Source organism: Strigops habroptila, chromosome Z (assembly GCF_004027225.2).
Source record: "Strigops habroptila isolate Jane chromosome Z, bStrHab1.2.pri, whole genome shotgun sequence".
Taxonomy (NCBI): Eukaryota; Metazoa; Chordata; class Aves; order Psittaciformes; family Psittacidae; genus Strigops; species Strigops habroptila.
Window position 1 is genome coordinate 54,032,222 of NC_044302.2, and position 23,307 is coordinate 54,055,528.

General features: G+C 36.8%; 1 protein-coding gene across 1 annotated transcript in view; it reads left to right on the forward strand.

The window, feature by feature from the left end:
- ADAMTS19 (ADAM metallopeptidase with thrombospondin type 1 motif 19) overlaps positions 1–23,307 on the forward strand; it is a 147,811-nt gene that overhangs the window by 36,948 nt on the left and 87,556 nt on the right. Inside the window, exons 4-7 of the mRNA XM_030470481.1 lie at positions 1,370–1,542; positions 2,474–2,557; positions 4,112–4,269; positions 14,662–14,705. Coding sequence (XP_030326341.1) covers positions 1,370–1,542; positions 2,474–2,557; positions 4,112–4,269; positions 14,662–14,705 — 459 coding nt within the window. The remainder of the gene's footprint in view (positions 1–1,369; positions 1,543–2,473; positions 2,558–4,111; positions 4,270–14,661; positions 14,706–23,307) is intronic.

Below are 23,307 nucleotides of genomic sequence, written 5' to 3' on the forward strand. Positions count from 1 at the left end.
TTTAGATTAAATCTGTATTATGCATACATTTATATTAAATTACAGATATTTCTTCCACTGGTATCTTATATTTTAAAGGTAATTCGTGAGTTCAGTGTCGTTAAGGCATATTTTTAGCACTTTCCTGAAGAGTAACTTATTTTTTGGAGAGTAGTCGTGTGTTATAAAATGAGCTGCAGGAACTTTCCTATTAGAGATGAGACTGATTAATTACAAAACATTTCCTCAAAATTTCTGAATATTTGATTGTTTCCAGAACATATGTTTATGATTGTCATCTTAAGCATCACATTTTGTTGTAAGCAGAGAGCCCAATATTCCATTGTGGAAGCTGGAAAAAATTTCACTTGATTTCGGTAACTTCAATGAGATCAGTCCCAGAAGTTTTATATCCTCTCAAGGGCATCTAATAGAATTTAGCTATTACAACAGGGAGTTTCATTTTATACTTTATTTTAAATTAAACTATTTTAAATATCATTGCTAACTGCTGTATGCATATCTGACCACTTTCTGGCTTGTACTGCTTCTGTATATTTAGGTTTTTTTTCTTTTTCCATGTGTACTGTAGCGGTAATGGGGATTTTGTTGTGTTTTTTGAGGGGAAAGTTAAAATTAACATGCGCAGTAACCTCTAGGTTACCATAAATGTAGCATATTTCCAATTTGGAGCTTTCTTTGAGAAGCCTGTTTTCAGGGTTTTGTTTTGTTGTTTTAGTTTAGCTGCTTATAATGAAACAGCGCTGACTTTGAAGTTACATTTTTGTTTCCAACAAACCTATACCCTACATACATTTCTCTGTCATTCATCTGAAATATTCTTTCCTCTTTCCAAATCACTGAAATGTTCCATGTGTTTTCTTCATATTGAATTTGTGGCAAATCTGTTTGTCTTTTATGCTAAGATACAGTTACATCAAGATGTTTTCTCTGTAATCTATGAAGATGAGCAAATATCAGTTCTGCAACTTCAGTGAGACTATTTTTCTGTCAAACCTAGCATGGTTTTACAAACCAAACTAGGCAGCATGTTATAAAAGTGTTAGGTGAAAGGATGCAAAGAATCTGACTGAGTTTATTTGAGCAGCTGGATAAGATTCCTGATTTCTTGATGTGAACTATCATTTATATGTAGTGCATGCCTTCAGGCTGAGCCTCAGAATTGGCAGTGCTAAATAAGTGTGTATTAGAGTAATATGATAGCTATTACAGTAATATATAATTAATATACAAATAATATAGAGTAATAAATAATAGCTATTACGTTGCACATAATCAGAGTTATACCATAATCACAGGTAGCAAATCCTAGGTGTACTGTATGGGTGGTTTGAAGGATGAGTTTTTCAAGCAGTGTTTTATGTTACAGATAAAAGAAAATCCAAGAATCAAAAAGTATCAGAAAGTGGAAGAGGAAAACGATACTCTTACAAGTTACCTCAGGAGTACAATATAGAAACCGTTGTGGTGGCAGACCCAGCTATGGTTTTGTATCATGGAACAGATGCTGCCAGAAGATTTATTCTAACCATCTTAAACATGGTAGGAAATTTAAAATCAATTTTGGCGCTTTGCCAACCACACATGCATCGCAGGTTGATTTCATTGCTCCTTTTAACTATTCTGACTCAGCACCTATAAGGGACATTCAGTGCATGACCATCAGCAGGCTGTCAAGACTTACTCCATATGTTTTGCAGCATAGAACCATGGTGCTGCAGACTTCTATTTTTGGTGTCTGGTTTTATAACTTCAAGGTAGCCAGAAAGCGAGAGCTGAACAACATGATTTTTTGTTAGATGCTCATGATGTTGTTGGGAAGGCTGGGGTATTGGATGATTTCTGATGATCTGTGCTTGTTACGAAGATATGTTATTGAGAAATTGTTGAGGTTGTTGTTGAGAAAGATTGTGTGATCATTTGTGGCTGGAAAAAAACCAAGGAGTAATGCACTCGCACAATTACATCCCCTCCCATTTGTGTCTGGAACTTTAGTGTGCTCATTTGGTGCATAGAGCAGTGAAAATTAGCATCTGCAATGTACAAGGCACGATTCTTCTAAGGACAGAGCATAAACTGAACAATAAATACAAACTGTAACTATTCTGAAAGGTAGTTATTGCCATGTCATGGCTCAGACCATTTGGGCCACAATCCTGGATTTAACTGAATAGAAATTTTCATGTGAATAGTGTTATATGCATGTGTAAATATTTTGAGAAACAGGCTACAGTTCATAAAGTGGTCACGGCCGTTGAGGGGAAAAGGTCTATTTTGTGCTCCCAGAATGAATACTGCCTAAACTCCATTTTCCCTTCAGAAGACTAACACAATACGTTAGGTTAATGTTCTGTTCAAATTATGGAAAATTAAAGCAGTCACAGTAAAATACCAGGTTCTGTTATTTTTAGTCTACAGTGCGTTGTGTGCGATACAAGCACAACATATTTTTATTTATTGTTTTTTGTCTTAGGTTTTTAACCTTTTCCAGCACAAGAGTCTCGGACTACAAGTAAATCTTCGGGTGACTAAGCTTGTCCTCCTTCATGAGACTCCGGTAAGTATACATTACCTTTGTCTTAGCCTGTAGAGAGTAAAGCTACTTACCTTGTTGCTTCACAAAGACTTGCAATAGTGAGTGACTTTAATAGTTGACAAATTTTCTCAGCTTTTGAGCATTATTGTCCTGGTTTCAGCCGGAAGAGAGGATTTTCTCCCTAGTAGCTGGTACAGTGCTGTGTTTTGGCTTTTTTATGAGAATAATGCTGAAAACACACCAATGTTTTAGTTGTTGCTAACTAGCGCTTACTCTGACCAAGGACTTTTCGGTCTCTCATGCTCTGCCAGTGAGGAGGGACAAGAAGCTGGGAGAGAGCGGAGACAGGACACCTGACCCAAACTAGCCAAAGGGGTATTCCATACCACAGCACATCATGCCCAGTATATAAACTGGGGGCAGTTACCCAGAAGGGACCAATCGCTGCACAGGGATGGGATGGGTATTGATCAGTGGGTGGTGAGCAGTTGTATTGTGCAGCACTTGTGTTTGTTTCTTGGTTTTTTTTTTTTGTTGTTGTTGTTTTAACTCTGTATTTTCATTATTTCCATTATTATTATTATTATTATTACTTATTTTGTTTATTGAACTGTTCTTATCTTAACCCATGGAGTTTACCTTTTTTTTTTCTGATTATCCTCTCCATCCCACTAGGGGCAGGGGGGGAATGAGCAAGCAGCTGCGTGGTAGTTAGTTGCCAGATGTGGTTAAACCATGACACTTACTAGTTATTTACACTGCTGGGAGCCTCAATAAAGATTAAGCTTCTCCTCATTTATGTGCTGCACATATTGAGGTTTTTCTGTACTTGCATTTGGGAAGTCAATCAAGCAAATTTTCCTTGTGGAAATCAGCTAGTTCTTAGTAAAATCTGGTTATGCTCTGCTTTTTTGTGCATCTCTCTTAAACCTAGTGGACAGTAGAAGGAGAACTGGTCAGCCAACCCCTAGACAAACACTATTGCACCTTTCAGGCATCATATCAAATCCTGTTCTTCATCCTGAAGAAAGACAAGTCAGCTGATATCTGATTGAGACTTTCTATTAACCTATGGTTTGTACATCATATTTCAGGACAATGGCAACTTCATGTCTTGGCTTTTTTCTACAAAATATTATTGAATTCCTTTAGTACTTTAGATAGTTAATAAGAAAAAGAGATTCCCTTATCCATTTTTCTGATTTTAAAATATTTTATTTTTCCAGTGCATAAGAAAGTATTTCTTTATTCAGTGTCCTCTCAGCAGGTGGAGAAGTCTCATTTCCTGTTCAAATTCTGGATCTTCACACCATTAATATTTCTTCACTATGGGTAGTAAAAATCGGCAAATACTGAGACGAGTTCAGTGAACAGATCCACTGTATGCCACTCGGTTCACTGTCTTCACTTGTATCTTTAACATGAGAAAAAGGTGATCTCTGCTGCAGAAATTCAAGTCATTCTGCTGAAGATATTGTGCCACAAAAAGGGGAATGTTTTTGATAGTCAAAAAGTGTTCTTAGTTCTATTTACAGAATCATAATGTTAATAAAGTTAATTGTTTTTTATTTTCAGGCAGATGTGTATATTGGACATCATGGGGAAAAAATGCTGGAAAGCTTTTGCAAATGGCAACATGAAGAATTTGGCAAGAAGAATGATATACATTTGGAAATGTCAACAAGTTGGGGAGAAGACATGTCTTCAGTTGATGCAGCCATACTGATCACAAGGTAAAATACTGAAAGATGAGCACTGAAAAATAAGCAGTGGCCTAATACATACATCGATAAAAGAAACTGATAGATTATCAATAGAGTTAAGATTTAGTTTTGCAATGGGGAAGAGTACCGCTTCAGTCTTCTTTGCAGAACTCAAAGATAGTGGTAAAGTGGTGGTAAAGATGGTTCAGAAAGCAATAGTTCCAAGCTGGTAAATACCTGAAATGGCAAACGGGTCACTCTTGTTTCTTCTTTGGCTGTATAGCTAAGGCCATAGGTTAGATGCCTCTTTCCATGTGCCTTCATTTAAAAGAGGCAGCACACACAGACCTGTAGATACTTTCATTCAGAACACAAATGCATGTTCACATCATTCAGAGCTAGACTGGCATGACATTGGACACATTATTGAGTTTTGCTTCCCTCTAATGGATCTAGAACTAGTATGTTTCATTATGTACTAAAGGTACATTAGGTACACAGTATGTACTCTGCAGCCATGGGGATGCTATCCCAGATCTGCTGTTTCTTATAACTCTGAAGTATCAGGCATTTAACAGATTTAGAAGGAAATATATTTTCAGCTCACCTCTTTCCTCCCTAGCAGATGCTGTCATGGTTTAGGCTGTAAGTGGTGCACCGGGGGATGCATCTTGATGTTTAGGCAGCATATCACCCATTATCCAAAGAAAAGGACAGAATAATAGTTCAGCTGGCCTAGGGTTGGGCTTAGTGCTATTTTTTGAGGTCAACCTTGGACTGGATGACTTTCAGAGTCCCCTTTCAAAGAAAATTCCTTGATTGGATATATTGGAATACAATTGTGCTGTCCCACGCTTCCCTAGATTTCCATTTTGGAGAGCCTGTCACATACTGGAAGGAAACAAAGAAGTCCAAATTGTCTGGTGACAGTTTTGTTGCTACTTATTCTGTTTAATCCCATGCCTTTTCTTAGAAAAGCCCACACCCATCTCTTCTTACTCTGTGCCATCCTCTTCTATTTGTTGTGTTTGTTTTATGGATTGCTGGGACTTTGAGGGACCAATTAGTTTTTGTTATGCATCTATACGTTAGCTAAGCAGTAGCCCTTCACGCGGACTCCTCTGAACTGCCATGGAAGACATAAGAAGTAATGTTCTCTGTAACAAATTTCCATTAGGTCATCAGAAAGCATATTTGGGATGACAGACTGGAAAGAAATTTTTCAGATTAAGACTCCAAACTGATTTTAATAGCAGTGAGTGTGTTGGTGGATGAAGACTCTAGATGGAGAAGGAAAGATGTAAGTAGTACATCTGCTACTTGTAGTGAGCAAGGGCCAAGGCATAAAGGGTGAATGGCATTGAGTTAATGAGCATAGCTAAAAGAAAATAGACCTTCTTACATCTAATTGTACTTTATGACTGTTCAAGGATAATTGAGCAATTGCATGCTGCTTGGATGCTAGAAATGTGGGGTTGTTGAGTGACCTCTTGCCTGTATCTGGCTCTCCTATTTGAGACACTGGAGGCAGTCAGCAATAGCAGCAGCTTGAGGGAGTATCGGATGCTTCAAGCCTGCATCTGCCGGGAGAGTAAGTCTTGGGCTGCATTCTTTAGGTGGGAGGTGTATCTTAAAAATAGTAAGACACTAGGAAGTAAAGTATGTAACACGTTTTTTCTCTCATTTTTTCATCTTCACCAGCCTTTATGGAAAGATGAAGAAAAATTCTGAACTGATGCAAGTGAGGTGTTAGTTAAGCAGTTGAGAGGCAGTGGTCTGGAGATGTCTTTAGTAGCCAGGCCGTTTGAACATAGACATTTTTGAATTTCATGAAGCATTTCTAAATGGTAAAAAAGCTTTAGAAAGCATATGTTAAGACATGCTTTTCTGGTATGTTTTGTAATAATGATGTTCTGATTTCACAGAATCATAGAATGGTTAGAGTTGGAAGGAACCTTAAACATCATCTGGTTCCAACCCCCCTGCTATGAGCAGGAACACCTTGGCTAGACCAGGTTGCTCAAAGCCTCATCCAGCCTGGCCTTGAACACTTCCAGGGATGGGTCAGCCACAGCTTCTCTGGGCAACCTGTGGCAGTGCTTCACCACTCTCACAGTAAATAATTTTTTTCTAATATCTGATCTAAATCTACCCTCTTTCAATTTAAAGACATTCCCTTATTCTTTCGCTATATGCCTTTGCAGAAAGTCCCTCTCCAGCTTTCTTGTACGCCCCCTTTAAGTACTGCAAGGCTGCTATAATGTCTTCAGATTTCTTGTAGGGCCCCTTTAGGTATTGGAAGATTGTTACAAGGTCTCCCCTAAGCCTTCTCTTCTCCAGGCTGAAAAAGGCCAGCTCTCTCAGCCTGTCTTCATAGGAGAGGTGCTCCAACACTCTGATCATCTTCATGGCCCTCCTGTGGACTTTCTCCAGAGTTGCCTGCAACTTTTTACCTGCCAGTTTCAATACATTTTTTTTGAGTAATCTCTGATCAGTGTTAAGGAAATTGAAGTAGAGAGCAGGGAAGTGATTGGTTGGATGTCAGATAGCAAGTCAGTGCTGGAGCCAGAAACTAAAGGTCTGTTCTTCTGACATTTTTATTTTTTCAGTGGTATTATTCTCCGAACTGTACTGCCTCCCACCTCAGAGCTGCTTTAGCTGTTAATAAATCATACCAGTGCAGTTTGCTGACTGTGGGAATGTTTTGCTAATCCAGTCTCCCTCTGCACATCGTCAGGTTTATTGTATAGCTGACCCCATGTGTGGCTCTACTTATGTGTATTTTTAATTCAGAGTCTCATTCTGTTTCGCAAACACAGAACAAGCTTCTTTGTCAGAACTTCCAAACAGCTTTGGACAGCAGACCTGCTTTACTGAGAGAAATAATTTTGTTTAGACAGATGAACACCAACTGCTTGTTATTTCTCAAGTAAAACCGTAAAGGTTTGGTTATCTAACACATTCTGTCGCAAACCTCCTAAAACTTACCCAAACCTCCTTTTTTGTCTCACACAATAATAGAACAGCAAGAGTGCTTTGAAAAAGCTTTCCTGTGCTTTCATGTGCTGGTTGTGTGTAGTAACCAGAAGAGTTAGAAATGAAGTAGTGAGTTTTCTGCAGAGATAATTTGTAATGTTTAACTACAAAGAGCAAAACATATTTGTAATAGAGACTGTTACTCAACAGTCAAAGAGCTGTCATAACCTGTTGACGAAAAGGTACTTTTCCAGACTTACTCTTGCATTTGTTATGTAAAGCAGAAAGCAAAACCACCACCTCCCCACAACTCTTTTTGCTGCCCAGATAGGCTGTAACGATACATATGAATCTGCTACCAGTTTGTTTATTTCACTTTATTGAGTTCTTATTTCAGCCTGTGGGGTTTTGTTTGGTTTCCCTTTAAATTGGCATGTTCTGATGAAGTTATGTCCTTTTTAAAATATGGTGCCGGAAAGTAGAAGGAAGACAAAAAACGTTTGAATAGTGTATTTAGGAAAGATCCCTGGGAAGGTTAGGTATAAGGATAATGTGAGAATTAAGACAGAAATGTCTTAAGGACTCTTGATAAAACTATCATAAATTAGCACTATTACTTTAGAGATACATATACCAGGAAGTACTTTTCTCTGAGGAAAAAATATACCATGGTGTATCAACATCCTCCTTGTCTTTTAAGTTACAGAGTGTGAGGGCACAGAGATAACCCCTGTGTTTGGTGGCCACTGAGATGATATTAGTAGTTGCTATCTGCATAGGGTGTCTAACCTGAATGAGACTACTGAAAGTAAGGCAGGAAAAGGCCCATGGCATCCACAATTGCTCTATGATGGTGTTTAAGTTCTTGTATTGCTCCTATTGCAAACAAGGTAATAAAACCTTCAAAGTGTAACCCCCTTGCCACTCCCCCAAAAAAAAAAAAAACAGATACAAGAATGAGACAGAATCTACCTTCACTTAAAAATTATGTATCATGCTGGTTTTCCAGTGTGTAGGTCAATGTGTGTAACAGTAGTTTTTAGAAAAACATGTAAAATAATTTTTAAAAAAGAAAATAATTTTTAAAAAATCCAGTTCTGTATTCTTCTCAGAATTGCCATTTTCACACGTGCCTGTGTTAGAAAGCAGACCTCTGATTTTCCTAGCATCAGATATACAATGATATTCCATGTTCACAGTGTACATCAGCTGTTCATTCATATTGATCTGCAGTATCTGAAATCTCTTTGCTCTGGCTGATATTTAATTGAAATAGTGCTGCAAGGCATTTTCACTGTAAGAAACTGCTTAATTCTATAAAAATAGACAAAGGCATAAACAACACTTAGATTTGCAAATATTGTTTCTTTTCCAATCATTCAAACCCTCCAGAACTCTTCCCAAAGTTTGGACAAGAATTTCTTAAGCTTTGCTGTTATGCATGCCTTCCAATGCACAGAAGAAGTACAGTTCTTTTTCTGGCTTTTCTTTTTACTACCTTTCTGATGATAAAGTTTTGAACCGAACCAAAGCAAACCAAAGACATGTCCTCAGAAAAATCAGAGGTAGAAGACTGTGAATGACCCCTGCACAGAAACTAACATTACAGGGCCCCAAAAGGTGCAGTGTTTGACAGTCCAAAATTGTTGAAATGTAATGGGAAAGAGTTTGAGTTATTAAGCTGCCACTGCTGTCTTTGAACTTTTAGTGAAATTCAGCTCTGGAAAAATGAATTATTGCAAGTTCATGGTGAGAGATTAAATTTTTCTTAATTTTGTTTTCATAGTTGTATTTTTCTCATTACCATAATTTCAGTACTGCCCACTGTATATTTTTGCAAAGCTTTACGATGTTTACTGCATGGGGATATTTTTACATCAACAGCAGACATTAAGGGAGTTCATGAGAATCTTACATGTCCTTAATATTAATTATTTACTAATAGGATTGTAGATGTATCAGAAAGCATGGAAATGTGAAAAGAGTATACTTTAGAATCAACAGTGTCTTTTTTAAAAACACCCAATCTCCTGTATTTATCACTTTAATCTTAACATATGTATTTTTATCTTATGTATTTTAAAAATCACACTAATTTTAAATCATCACATGCTGTTTGATTTCTTCTTTTTTTTTTTTTTGTTACTTCTCGAAGTTCAGGGTGTCTGAAGTGGTAGTTCTTCTAATAATACATGCGAGAAACATCTGCAAGAATTTACCTGCTTCTGTCAGCTTTATGTTTTGAACTGTAGTATTCAGGCTACGTATGTTCTGTTCATTTGTATGGATCTGTTCCGCAGCATTACAGAACAGATTTTGTTTTTTATTCTATGAACAAGGGGGTTTTTTATTCTAGTTAGCATCCCATGAATAAATTTATGGACAACAGTACGGTTGCCAAATTCTGTTTAAAATGTGAATTCCTATTAGTTAGGAAATAGTTTAATCCTAATGACTTTTAATAAGATAATTCCACCAGTTCTTATCCGAGGTATTGCTGAAGGGTACAACTTGGAAAAACTACAAATCACTATCACTGTGTCTTTTGCTGTCAGTTTTGTTTGGGTACTTTTTGATTATTTTTTTTGCTGCATATAGTCTTTGCTTTTCATTTAAAACACAGCATAATTTAGTTTTAGGTGGTCCTGCGAGGACCAGGGAATTGGACTCCATGAACCTTATGGATCCCTTCCAACTTGAAATATTCTATGATTCTATGATTACATGGACCTAAACTGAATTTTAAATCTCTGATTTAGTGCAAGTCCCTAACATTAAATTCAGTTGGTGATTTTTACATTTTATTTTTCTGGTGAATAACAAAGCTAGACAGTCTCGAGACAAAGATTTCAAAGAAAGGAAGATTACTGTGTCCTGAAGTAGACTGTGGCCACCATTACTTACTTTCAGAATGGACAGTTGTGTCCTATTTCTAATTTTTGTTACTTCAGCTTTCAACCATGGATCTCTTTGTACCCTCTGTTAGAGGATACAAAGAGCTGTTAGAAAGCTCCTCACTGTGTAAATACTTGTAGGTTCTGCTCAAATCACAACTTGTCTTTCTCTTAGATTAGTTTAGAGAGGTTTCTAAGCCTGTTTCTCAGATGTGTAATCATTCTCTTAGCTCTTTCCAAACCTTTTCCTATTATCCAGATTGGTTTTTTTTGAAGCATAAGTGTAAATATTGGACACAGTATTGTGTGAACAGTTGTACTGGTGCCATGTCTGATATTTTCCTGCATCTTTATCCAAGGATACTGTTCACTCCTACTGCCTGTTTTCATATGCTCTTTTCTTTTTATTGTTGTCCTTATGCTGTTGCTGTATCTGGAGAAGTTTGGGGGTCCAGTTTTGGCTACATTAAAATAAAAATTACTCAGATGACTCATCTTTAAATTTGATTTGTCTTCATTCCTATTCGTAGTTTACCAGAACTCATTTAATTTTCAAACTTTACTAGTAGTGCTCTCTTACTTTCTTCCAGGTCATTGATTAATGCTAACGCTGTCTAGATTTTGTTGGACTCCAGTCAAAAACACCTTCCTTGGCTTTCTAACATTTCTATATCTGTTTTGAGATGTTACCTATACATTCAATTCAGTTATTTGTTTATTTATCACACTTTTGACCTGTTATTTTTTAGTTTGGCTAGTATTTATATTATCCTTTTTAATCTCAGTTCCATTTTAAAGCGCCTAAGTGATATGTTAACTATTTAAAATATTTGAATATAGTATTTCCTGATTTGCTAAAATACACTGCCCAGTGCATACTGATGCATTTGAGTTTACACTCAAAATACTAAACAGTTTCTGAAATAGCATTTATGATAATAATATTGTCCATTTGTTTAAATTCTCAACTGAACAGTAAATGTGTAATTTATTTTGTAGTTCATTAACTCCAAAATTGATGTTTATTTATTTTTAAGTGCATTTAGTAGTGAGTATAATGTGCTTAGTTTATATGTGGAAATCATTTCAGAATGTCCTGTTACATGAAGAGACAAGAACATCTGCTGTGTTGTCATTATTCACTTAGCATGGTGCAAGCAAAGGCATTTGCAATGTGATGATGAAGTTATTTGCACGAGGACCATTAGTTGCAACTATTCTTTAAAAAAAAACCCCTTATGGTTTGAGAAAACTTGTTCCTTGGTAAATAAGCCTCAGATATATCTTAAAATGTTGTGAGTCCTAGAATCAATGACAACAGCAGGAGTTAGATTGTAGCTTCAAGCCCACACTACTACTTTTATCAAACTTGTGAAGATTAGAGAAGTTAAGAAATTGAAAGTAGGGTGAAAGCCAGAATGAAGATTTGGTAGACTGGTATAATCCATTATCAGGATTATCTTCTATTTCTTCTTTTCTCCAATCTAGTGTGCGAAACAAAATTAATTGGACAATAAAAACAATAACTAGGTCTTTTGACTAGTATGCCAAAAACAAGTGTTAAATTCATCTAAAATAACAAATTAGTGCAAAATAAGTCTGGATTCTTCTTTAGTCTTCCTCTGCTGCTTTTGATGTCTTCTGTTGTATATCTCATCTACACTTCAAAGAGAATGTAATGAGTTACTTTATATTTAGGAATTGAATAGTTAATCTTTGTTTACTGTGAAGGCCATTCATAATGCTATATTATTTGATTAAAATGAACTAACTAAATACAATTTTCTGAAACAATGAATTAGTGGTTACCCATTCTTGCTTTGAATTCTTTTCTAGGGTTACTCAGCTCATTCAAGCTTGCATATCAGTCCCGATATCTCATAAAAGCTCCTCTTTTCTCTCACTTGAATAAGGACCAGTTTTCCCTTCCATATGCGTTTAGAGTAATGGACATTGTTTGCTGGATATTGGTTAGAAAAGGGGACTTTAGTGTGCTTTAACCAGTTTCTTGCTTTCAGTGTTAGACTCAGTTACTAACTTGCACCATGAATTCTTCTATTTTCTTTAATGGTAATGCTAATATCTTTGCCTTATTTTGCTAAGAGTGGGAAGAAAAGAACAAAGAATCTCAGTGGCTTTCCTGAGGGCTTTGTGGTGTTCCTTATTGCTCTAGTTTATACCTCCTCTTACTTGGAAGACTCCATATCCTGTCTTTTGTTTTGTGTAGTTTCAGTATGCCAATTCCGTATTTATACATATATATTATATAAAGTATAAATATGTATACATATGTGTATATTATATATACACACAAGAACATAGTTATAATATGATGGAATATTCAGGTTACTGTGTGGGAATTAGAGAATGATTTCTAATTGGTCATTGGTAGATCTAGCTAGAGCTGTAAATCTTTACTGAGGAGCCCAGTCTCAAATGTATGTCATGCATTCATATTCTTGGAAATTAGAGGAGGTATTACATTCTTTCAATGTAAATCAGGAACTAAGAATGTTTTATTGTACATCCCTCTTGCCAAATCATAGCAGTACTGTTTCCTCCAAGCCCCATAATGAAACTCTGGATGCATAGCATAGCTGTAGTCACAGTCAGCCAAGAAAGAAAAACAAAAGAAAATCAGCTCAGTACGTGTATGAGAACAAAGCTGTTACATAAGCAGAAACCTCATAGATACAGGCAATTTTTAAATGTCAGATGGTATTCTTTTACATTTGCCTTTTTTCCCCCCCCCCCCCGTGTTGTTACATCAGTTAATATTTATGGTAGTTGTATGAGTGTGCGTGGAAGAGTCTATGTCCTTAGATTGTCTTTACACATGTTCTCTTCCTTCACCACAAGTCCCATATTTCTAATCGTTCTGTCATGTTGCATAACAAGACAATAAGTCCCTTGTGTCACATAGCACAAAACAAAGAATTGTGTTACAACCCAGTACATTAATGCAATTTTTGGAGGTTTGAAAAAATAGAAAAACTTCCTTCTGTATCTGATTATAGTTTCTTGTTCACCACCTTTGGTTCTATTTCCAGGGCTCTTCTAAGAGGATTCCCAGAGTTTATCAGTTTATTCACAAAATTTGTTTCTAGCTCTATTGGTTCGCTTTTTTACTCTCTAATTATCTGGCAATAGTTACTCAAGATCAAAAGCTATATATCCCTATGTCTCTGGCTATGTGGCCTTTAACAAGTGTCAGAAATTTGCCAGCCTCTTAAGATTGCTTTTGGGTCTAAATCACTCTGTGGGAATAGTCTGTGGGAAACAAACAAACAAAATCACAAAAAGCTGTTCGAGTAGTTACATTTACAAAAATGGTAAGTATCACTAGCCCACTCTCTCATCTCAAGCACCAAACAATTCCTGCGTTTTGGTTCCTGGAAAATGAGTGGTTCTATATGTGTGTATGTTTATCATTATCGATCCATGTGTATATATATATATATGTAGCTTTGTAGACAGAATATAAAAATGAAATATCTCTGGCCCATATGGTCCCTCTGTAAAAATAGAGATCATTGCTCTTTGGTACAGTTAAAAACCAGAAAATTCTTGAGTACGTGTTGGAATGAAATTCAAGTAACTAGTTTGTATTTTGCTTAGATGCTATTTGTGGTATGGAGGGTTGCTGTTTGTTCTGTGTTGGTTCCCTCTTCCCCTCCCAAGTTCTTGCATACCTCAGCAGCCCTATTTTTACTTAAAATAATAAAATACCCCAAAAAAGCGAGTTATAAACACTCCAATAAAGAGCAGCTTTTCCTTTGCTCTTTTGGTAACTTTGTTACATGTCTCAGAACAGGTAAAATAGCTGTTAAATTAAAATGAATCCCAAGCAGATGTTGTTTAACACAGAGATTAAATATTAATTCCATTTCATGCAATTGAGCAGTTTTATTTATAGAGCTATTGCTGGACTAAAATCTGTATTGGAGATAGGATAGTCTTCTCCAAGTGAATTAATTTTTAAGTTTCCACTACTAGAATGGGATGCCCTAGCATTAATGTTTCTCCAGATTGTACTCCTATTAGTCATTTTAACCATTGACATTTTAGAACAAAAACTTTGACTCTTATTTCTGATTTAAATGCTGGATTACAACACTGCATTTAGATCTGATATTAAATACTAAATTATTTTCTGTTCAAATGCAAGAAAGACTAACTTTAGACTTGTTACATTTCACGATACCTATATGGGAAAAAAACCCAAAACAAACAAGCAACAAACCACCTCTCCCCCCAAAAAAAACCAAACCAAAACAAAAAAAAACAAAACCCCAGAAATTAGGTACAGTGCAATATAAATGTATGGTACATGTTTTGTCACCTGAGTACTCCTAAATCACTTCTGAGAATAAACTGAAGTTTAAGTGTTCTGAGTAATCCTGGCCTTTGCTTCCCCATGCTCTTTGTTGAGATAATGGCATTTTGTCTTTATTCTTTGAGCCATACAAAATATTTGTAAATAGGTTACACAGTCGTTACCAGGCTGATAGCTTGGCTTGCTTAACATTTTTCTTTTCCCCCCCAATTCTAGGAAGGATTTCTGTGTACATAAAGATGAACCATGTGATACTGTTGGTAAGTAGATAAATGTAAGACACTGTGTGTATAAACCACTTCCTAAAGTAGGTATTACATAAATAAAGATGTGAAACTAAAAGATGGTGCAGCATCGGTGATGGATAGCTGCAAGTAACTAAAATACAAGGTAAATCTCAAATGCCAATAGTACTTTGTTAAGTTTGTGTATGCTTCTAGCAAAACGATGTGTTTAAGTACGGTATTTACATCTCACTCATAAAGCAAACTTTTAATTTTTTTTCTTTTTAATTTCACTGTTAGTTTAATACAAAATTGTTTAAACATTATTAATTCAGAATATGAAGCTAAATAGGTTTGTTTATGATTCACTTTTTATGCATTGGATTTATGTTTGGTGCAACCATGTCTATGAAGTTTAAAAGAAGTTTCCATAGTAATATGGTAGAGTGATACAGTGTTTATGAACTATGTAACTTCAGAAGAATACAGGATGTGAACTATCATGCAAGGCATCTTCTGACATCTTCAACTAAGTTGAGTGTTAGCTGCACTGAGTTTTTCTATCAACTGTCATTAATTTAGTTCATACCCTTTAAGGAATACAGTTTTTCAGTGTAAAAGTCTGGTGGAAAAGGTAGCAAAAGATAGCAATTGTTCTGTTCAGTTATAATTCTGGATGAAAACATGCCATGACACTAAAGGAATAATGTCATAGCATATTTTTACCCTAGGATTTCATTTGGCTAATAGAAGTCTTTAACAGTTCTGTATATGTAAATACAAGTATTCAGAACCTAAATTGTTTCAGTAAGATTATAGCAGTAATGGACTATTGACTATTATCATGTTTGTGCTCCCTTTTAGGTAGAGGAGAACTTTTTCTGCCCGTTTAATTTCAGTGGCAAAGGTTTGAGAAGAATTCCTATGTAAACTTGTATTATGTCAGTACTTACTGGTCTTTTTTCTTTTACTGCTGTATCATCCCCAGTCAATGTGAGCATGTCTGTGTCGTGGATATCTGTAAAGAATCCTTCTAAATGAAGAAGGGAATGTTTCTCACAGCAGTTAGGGGTTAAGAATTCATAGTATTCTTCCACTATTTGGTATCTTGGTCTTAGGTGAATGCATATGACTGATTGGTGCTCAGAGGCATTTATTTTTGTCTTGTAAATAGAAAATGTTTCCTTCCAGCTGACAGAGGAAGCGATGTGACAAGGAATCTTCAGCATCTTATGCTGACCTAAGTTGAAGATCAAATCTGGAGTACTTTCAGTATATCTAAGTCAGGATAGGCTGATGTCTAGATTTCACAGATGAAGTGAATGTATTCAAGGATTTTGCTTAATGTTTCCTCTTTGGTTGATCCTTGAAGGTAATAGAATGGCTATTTGTCTCTGAATTTATCAATGGAATTTTAAATGAGATAAGTTTGAACTGATTCAAGTATGTCATTCACATTTCTATGATGAAGAAGCTCAGATGAAATTTGAAAATAAGGCAGCGCCTTAATTGTAAGTGCACAGGAAATAAAGAGTTTGCAGTCTCAACATAGTGATAAGCAAAATGAAGTAGAGACCTTGGCTGTCCAGTTTGGCATTTTGTGGAATGGCTGTTGTGGACTTTCCCACTCTGCCTATTGTTTAGAGTTTCTTCAGGAATTGAAACATAGTTCATATGTGCAGTTCTTTCCGTATAGCTACAATTGTGCAGGAAAACCTAAGGTAATTAATTTCCTATTGCTCCATCATTTTTTATATGAATTTAATAATTAGTTTTCCAGATGAATGTAGAACCTTTCCATAAACTGTGTAGCATTTCTTCCATGCACATTGACAGTACTGTGAGTCCATGCTCATGTTTAAGAAGATAATGTCTTTCTGAAGCTCTTGTCCACCATCATCTATGAGCTGATCTAAGAAAGAATGTTCAAAAACCGGGGAAAACTTTGTGCATTTCTCTTGAAGAGAATTTTTAAATTGTCTTACTGGCATGCATGTATTACATCAATATTTTAAGGATTGCAAATTTATATGCAAAATTATTAGAAAGTACATGTAGGTAGATGGTTTCAATTTGGCATCTTTTCTTTTACTTTTCATTTACCTAGGAAAACCCAAATGGTGATTTTTACTCTTCGATTAGATCATGAGTAAAAGTACACTGAAAGGTAAGAAAGAGCAGTTTGATCTTACTACAGATCTTCATGCAACATGTTTATAGGCAAAAGGAGATAGCATATTCTAGGGATGTTTAACATACTGTAGATTATAGAATTTACCAAAGAAAGTAAATGAGAAATTCTAGTGTAGTATAAATTGTACAATTCCCAGCTCTCAAGAACTAGCCCTCCTTTCCCCCCCAAAAAAACCCAAAAGAATGCACCACAATACAGACTTTTGTCTGCTGTAAGCAGCGGAATAAGGCAATTCGCTATGAAATGTTAACATAATTGTACATTTACGTGAGCCAGTCAAGGTGATATTTGTAGCACATAACACAATCCAGAAATGAAAGTCGTGAGAAAGGAATATTTACAGGACTGACCTCGTTATTGGAAAGGGTTGTCATGTTGGATAATAGTTCTTTGCAGTGATGGATACTAAACAGACAAATACTGGATTTATTCTTTATTCATTAAATGCCAAGACTCACAGTTTTCAGAATGGTTATGAGTATCCACTTAAGCTGGATGGAAGAAGTGTCGGTATTCTTTTGTATAGACAAAGTTTTCATGTATTTAGGTGACAAATAATACATTTTACTATGCTTCCTGTCTTGTTCTACTCAAAGTTCAGAGCTTATGCAGTCTTCAGTTAGTACTTTTTCTCTTAAAATGAGAGTGAGTTACATGGAGATTTAATGCTTTAAAGATAACATTAACCAAGATCTCTGTTAACCAGAAAAAACTGTTTACTCAAAATCAAAACCATGTCAAAACTCCTTAGAAATACATATTTTCATTCTTGATTTTGAAACAAAATACATTGTGCCAATCTTCCAAATACTCTTTCACAAAAGCATTTAAGGTAGACAGATATTAGAAATTTTTTCCGTAATGATAGGAAACATGTTTTGGAATGTTTGTCAAATTTTTACATTCTTAATAATGAAAAAAACTTCTGGATCTCTTGATGATTAAACACAGAATGTATGAATACTTCGTATTTGATAGTTTTGAAAAGTAGGCATAAATAGAAGAATTAGTTCTGGAATTCAATTCTATTTCTCAAAGTGTGTTGAAGTTTAGAAAGTAGAATGTTTTTATTTTATGCTTTTAAGTATTACAGTAATGCTAGAAGTGTTTCGAAAGCTGTACTGTAGCCAGAGAAGTTGAGGGGCTACTTTCTCACTTCACAGTGTAAATCCAGAGTAACTCAAATTTATGCCTTCCTTGACTAATCTTACATTTCTGTAAAACAATAAGCTAGACTCTCACGTGGCAACAGTCAGCCCAGGTCAACTGATGTCAGCTAAGCTATTCATTTCAGCATTGTCAACTGTCACAGCCTCAGTCAAATTCTTTCTGGGTGGAGAACCACAAGGGAATTATTTTAGGCTAAAAGCCAATCACACTCAACTGTTCTTGAGTTTCCTCTGGTTGGTTGGCTGCAGCACTCTTTGATTTTTATTTTTTTCCCTTGCTATTTTGCTTATGTGTATGATCCCTGCCTCCTGCTCCTGCACAGAAGTGAGATCCTGTTGCTCTGCCACTGATTCTCACAGCTCTTCTACAGCTTAAAGACAGGTTTTGGACCTTGCTTTACTGTATGATAACTGCAAACGTACTATGATTAAAGCAGAGAGCTTGTCTGGGAGTGGAAGAATATGTAGATGTTCTTCAAATTAAATTTATTTTAGCTAATTTAAAAATTGGTTTATACCTGTAATTGTCCAAGATTCTCTTCCCCCAGAAGACCACTGCTTTTTGGGAACATGGCATTTCTGTCCTCCAAACAGGTTTTACTGGTGTAGTCAGACGGAACTATCTTTTAAATGTGTGGTGAATTGGAGTGTTGTTCTTTTTCTTGTGCTGTAGACAGCTAAAATTATGAGTCTAAATGTCTTAACAAATTTCTGAAAAGTCTAGAAATAATTCAGTTGTTGATTTTCAGAAAATTAAGTCTTTACGAAAAGAATCAGCATGAAATGTAAACTGGTGTCTAGTACATGCTCCATTGTTCTCATGCATGCATCTTCTGGTGTTATACTGGAGTAACTGAAAGTAGCAGTGGTTCACAGGGCGACTTGTTAGTGGGTTATTGCACAAACCTCAGTACTAGCAGATGGAAATCAACAAGATATTTTCTCACTTCCTTCAAAAATGAGGCTAACAAATGAACGCAAGAAGACTATTTCTTGAAGCACATGTATGCATATTTGAATTTCCCTTCATTTGTCTACCTCTCTGCAGCAATTAAGATTTTGAATCTCTGAGACATACTTCTTTGGGATTACATTTGTTGTTTGCTGCTAGGTACTGTCTTCTGTGAAAAATCTGTAAGAGAGAGTTTTTACTGTGCAATGTTACAGGCAGATTGCAAAATGATGCTCATCTTCCATTGGCATCAGTTTGGAGCCTCATTAATCTGCAGGAGCAGAGAAAATGAATTTTTCTAAGGAAGTCTGTATCCTTTCTGGGACTGCCCCACTTGGGGGCTGCTCATAGCCTTGGTTTAGCATCCCTCTGCCTCCTTTTCCAGTGTTTCCTTGTGTCAGCAAAATGACCCAGCTAGTCAACACAAACATGCTGTTGTGTTTAGTGCAAACTCTGATTGTTTACTTAACTTGCCATAAAATTTTTTTTGTAGCTTCCACGCAGGTCACTGTTTGCACTAAAGCTGTAGCTTAGGTTGACAGACAGGTTCTAGCAGGATGCTTGAGAGCTTCTTATGCTCTCGATCCCTTTGTTCAGGGACGCATGAAGTTGTTCTTGCAGCACTATCATCTTAAAATGGTTTTCAAAAGGCACAGGCATGACCATAATTGCTATAGGTGGAAATATTGGCAGGCAGAATGACCCACACAAGATAAGTGAATTGGCAAGTGAGAGAATGAGGAAGGGAACCCAACATATTCTTTCTCTTTGTTCAGCCTATTACACTGTCTGCATTTCTAGTGCTTCTGACGAGCCTTCTAAGATCTAAAATGTTGGTATGCTGTCATATCACTGTAAGCTGTAAAGCTCTAAGTAGATTTGTCCTTAAAGAACATGTGGAATTTGAAAATAATTTGCAATAATTAAAAATAATTTGCAATCTGAAAAAAAAATTCTATTTTACTATGTTTAAGCTGTTGCTTTAGTAGTACTGTCCTATAGTGAATATTAAATGGAGCTCCTATTGGTAGCTGTTGTTTTCCAAAGTGATCTAAATGGTCAGAGGAATGGAACACTTTTTTGAGGACAGGTTGAAAGAGTGGGGATTGTTCAGCCTGGAGAGGAGAAGACTCCAGGGAGGTCATATTGCGGCCTTTAAGTACTTAAAAGGGGCCTATGAGAAAGATGGGGAGAGAATTTTCCGCAGGGCTGTTGCAATAGGGTGAGGGGTGATGGTTTTAAACTAGAAGAGAGGAGATTCAGGCTGGATGTGAGGAAGAAATTGTTACTACCTACAACAAGGGTGGTAAAATACTGGCACAGGTTGCCCAGAGAGGTGGTAGATGTACCATACCTGGAGACATTCAAGGCCAGGCTGGATGTGATTCTGGGCAACCTGATCTAGTTGAAGATGTCCCTGCTCATTCTGGGGGGGTTGGACTCTGACGGTCCCTCCCAACCCAAACTGTTCTGTGCTTCTGTGATTCTGTAAGTCTTTCTTGAATGCAGACCAGATATCAGACACTAAGCACCTAAATCCTTGTCTTATCCCTTGTCATATGCTTTCTGATTCTTTATATCTTCTCTCATCCCTTGTCAAAAGTTCACAGGTGTACAACTCGTACTCTATAATATGTTGTGACCATAGTTCATGTTTCAAAAGATTCATAATAGCTAGAAAAATGTCCTAGTTACTCTGATACCAACTAAATGGAAAACAAAAAAAGTAATATTTCGAGATTCAGTTACTGTGAGCCTTTTACTGCACTCAGTTAAAAAATCATGCCTCTGTCAAATGAAGGTCAGGATTTTTCTGTGCATGTATAAATTGAGTTTCATTTGACCTAGTATGTCAAAATTATGAGTAATTTTGAAAATAGCTTTTGCCTTAAATAGAGTGACCTCAGCTGATTGTTTCTATATTGTCTTCTTACTGCAGCAGGGAGATGCTTCTTTTTTTTTTTTTAAATACATCTCCGGCTGACAGACCTATGTTGTTCTGCACAAACACGTTTTCTTTAAAGCTGATACCATTTGCTTATGCTCCTAGTCCTGGTTGAAATTCGCAAGTAATACGACATTTCAGAAACAGTAAATGGAGCTTTTCTGATGATTTATGAAAGACATGGTTTCCAGCATTTCATTGATCTTGGACGATTGTAAGCATGATGTTCTCATTATGGTCTTCTGGAGAGAAGGTAGTTAATTGTGGTTTTCAAACAATACTTTTTAGCTTATGATATCACAAATGAGCAGGCTTTGCTTAAAAAAAAAGAAATAAATTATTTTTAAAACCTGATACTGCATCATTTGATCATGTATTTCCACATGCCATTTTCAGTTAAAATATCAGCTGTAAGAACATTTGTTACCATAAATGTACTTCCATCTAAACTGTTTACTAGAAGGCAGTTTCCAATAAAATGCTGACATTACAACCTCTAAACAGAACTCCCTTAAAACCTTTTTTCAGATTGTTTTAGGGGGATGGTACAAATATGGGATATTATAAATTTCTAAGTTTGGTAATAGTGTTGCAGATATAAAAACAATAGCAGAAAATTGAGGCGCCATGAGGTCTTCGTTGTGTTGCAGAGGATCTAAATAGCGTGGATACAAATAATGACCAGTAAGGAATCAGACAAACTTCTACACAATAAAGACCACAAAACAAAATGAAGTGAAAGAACATGTCTTCCGTCCAACTTAGCAAAATGCCAAAGATAGATAGATTTATTTACTTTCCTAATGTGAAAGTTGTAGATCCTTAATACAAAGGACTTGGCCTTTTCCTCCAAAACTTGCCCCCAGGGGCAAAGGCTTAGTCCAGCCCTATCCATTAAGATATACAACAGAAATAGGAAATAGGCAGGCTACCACTGTCAGTGGAGGTTAATGCTAGAAATACTGGACCTGAATGCTTAGGGCCTGTTACCAATGAACAAGAAGCCGAAGAAGTTGCACAGAACATGGGCAGCACAAGTGCAGAAGTAAACTTCAGAAATCTGTTTCCCTGTGCTTTCACATCTGTATCCATCTGGTGTCCCTCCTCTTATATAGCAGATCGGTCTGTTGTAGTCTTGTGTAGCTGCCCTTTGCCTAACTAGCTAGGGGATAGGTAACAGTTTGCAGAGAAGCAGGGTGAACTCTCTTATGCCAAACTGTATGCTTCTGTGGCTGAACTCCTGCAGACACTTGATACTGTTAATTTAAAGCTAGTTCAGGTAGATATGTGCTGCAGAACAGGAGCCCTTGCAATGTAAGCTGTATAGGCAGGGTTAGTCTTTCTGCCTCTCTGAGGCTTCTTGTGGCTAGATAGGATAGGTTTACTGAACTCTGCACTGCTTCTGTAGAGGAAGGGAAGGGAGGGAAGAGATGCTGCTGCTGTGTTTTCAGTGAGCGTATTTGGTTTAACAAGGATAAAGAAGGCAAGTCTGTTCCCTCTCTTTCAAGCACTCCACACTGTCAGAACTGGACCCTGCAGCATGTGTCTTTTTCTGGAAGATTCTGACAGCGGCTTATGTTGTTTATACTCATTAGAAAGTGGGTTTTGTTTGTTTGTTTCTTCTCTTCTGTTGAGGCATAGTTGTGGAAGAACTTAAGACAGTTACAAGTCAATACTGTAGGCTGTTCAGTTGCTGATACTTCGAGGGGGCAAGGGAGATTTCTGATTGGTCAAGGAAAACAGGAATCCATAAGCGCTGAGGCCTGTCATTTACAGTATGGACTAACTTTGACACACTTTTTTGGTAACAGGTTTCTCCGAAAGAGAAGTAGGCGGAAAGTAGGTGTTAAGCGAGAACTACCTCTACAAAGGATGGAGAGTAGAACTTATGTATAGGTCCTGCCCTTGACAGGCGCGAGATTTGGGCTTGTGAGAACTTCCTGAAGTTCAATAAGGCCAAGTGCAAGGTCCTGCACCTGGGTTGGGGAAACTCAAAACACAAATACAGGCTGGGCAGAGAAGGGATTGAGAGCAGCCCCAAGGAGAAAGACTTGGGGGTGTTGGTCGATGAGAAACTGAACCTGAGTTGGCAATGTGTGCTTGCAGCCCAGAAAGCCAACCATATCCTAGGCTGCATCAAGAGGACCATGACCAGCAGGTCGAGGGAGGTGATTCTCCCCCTCTGCTCTGTTCTTGTGAGACCCCACCTGCAGTACTGCATCCAGCTCTGGGGCCTCCAACATATGAAGGACGTGGACAAGCTGGGAGACCTGTGGTTTTCAGCATGGAAAAGAGAAAGCTCCGGGGAGGCATTATAGCAACCTTCCAGGACCTTAAGGGGGCCTACAAGAAATGTGGAGATGAACGTTTTACGAGGG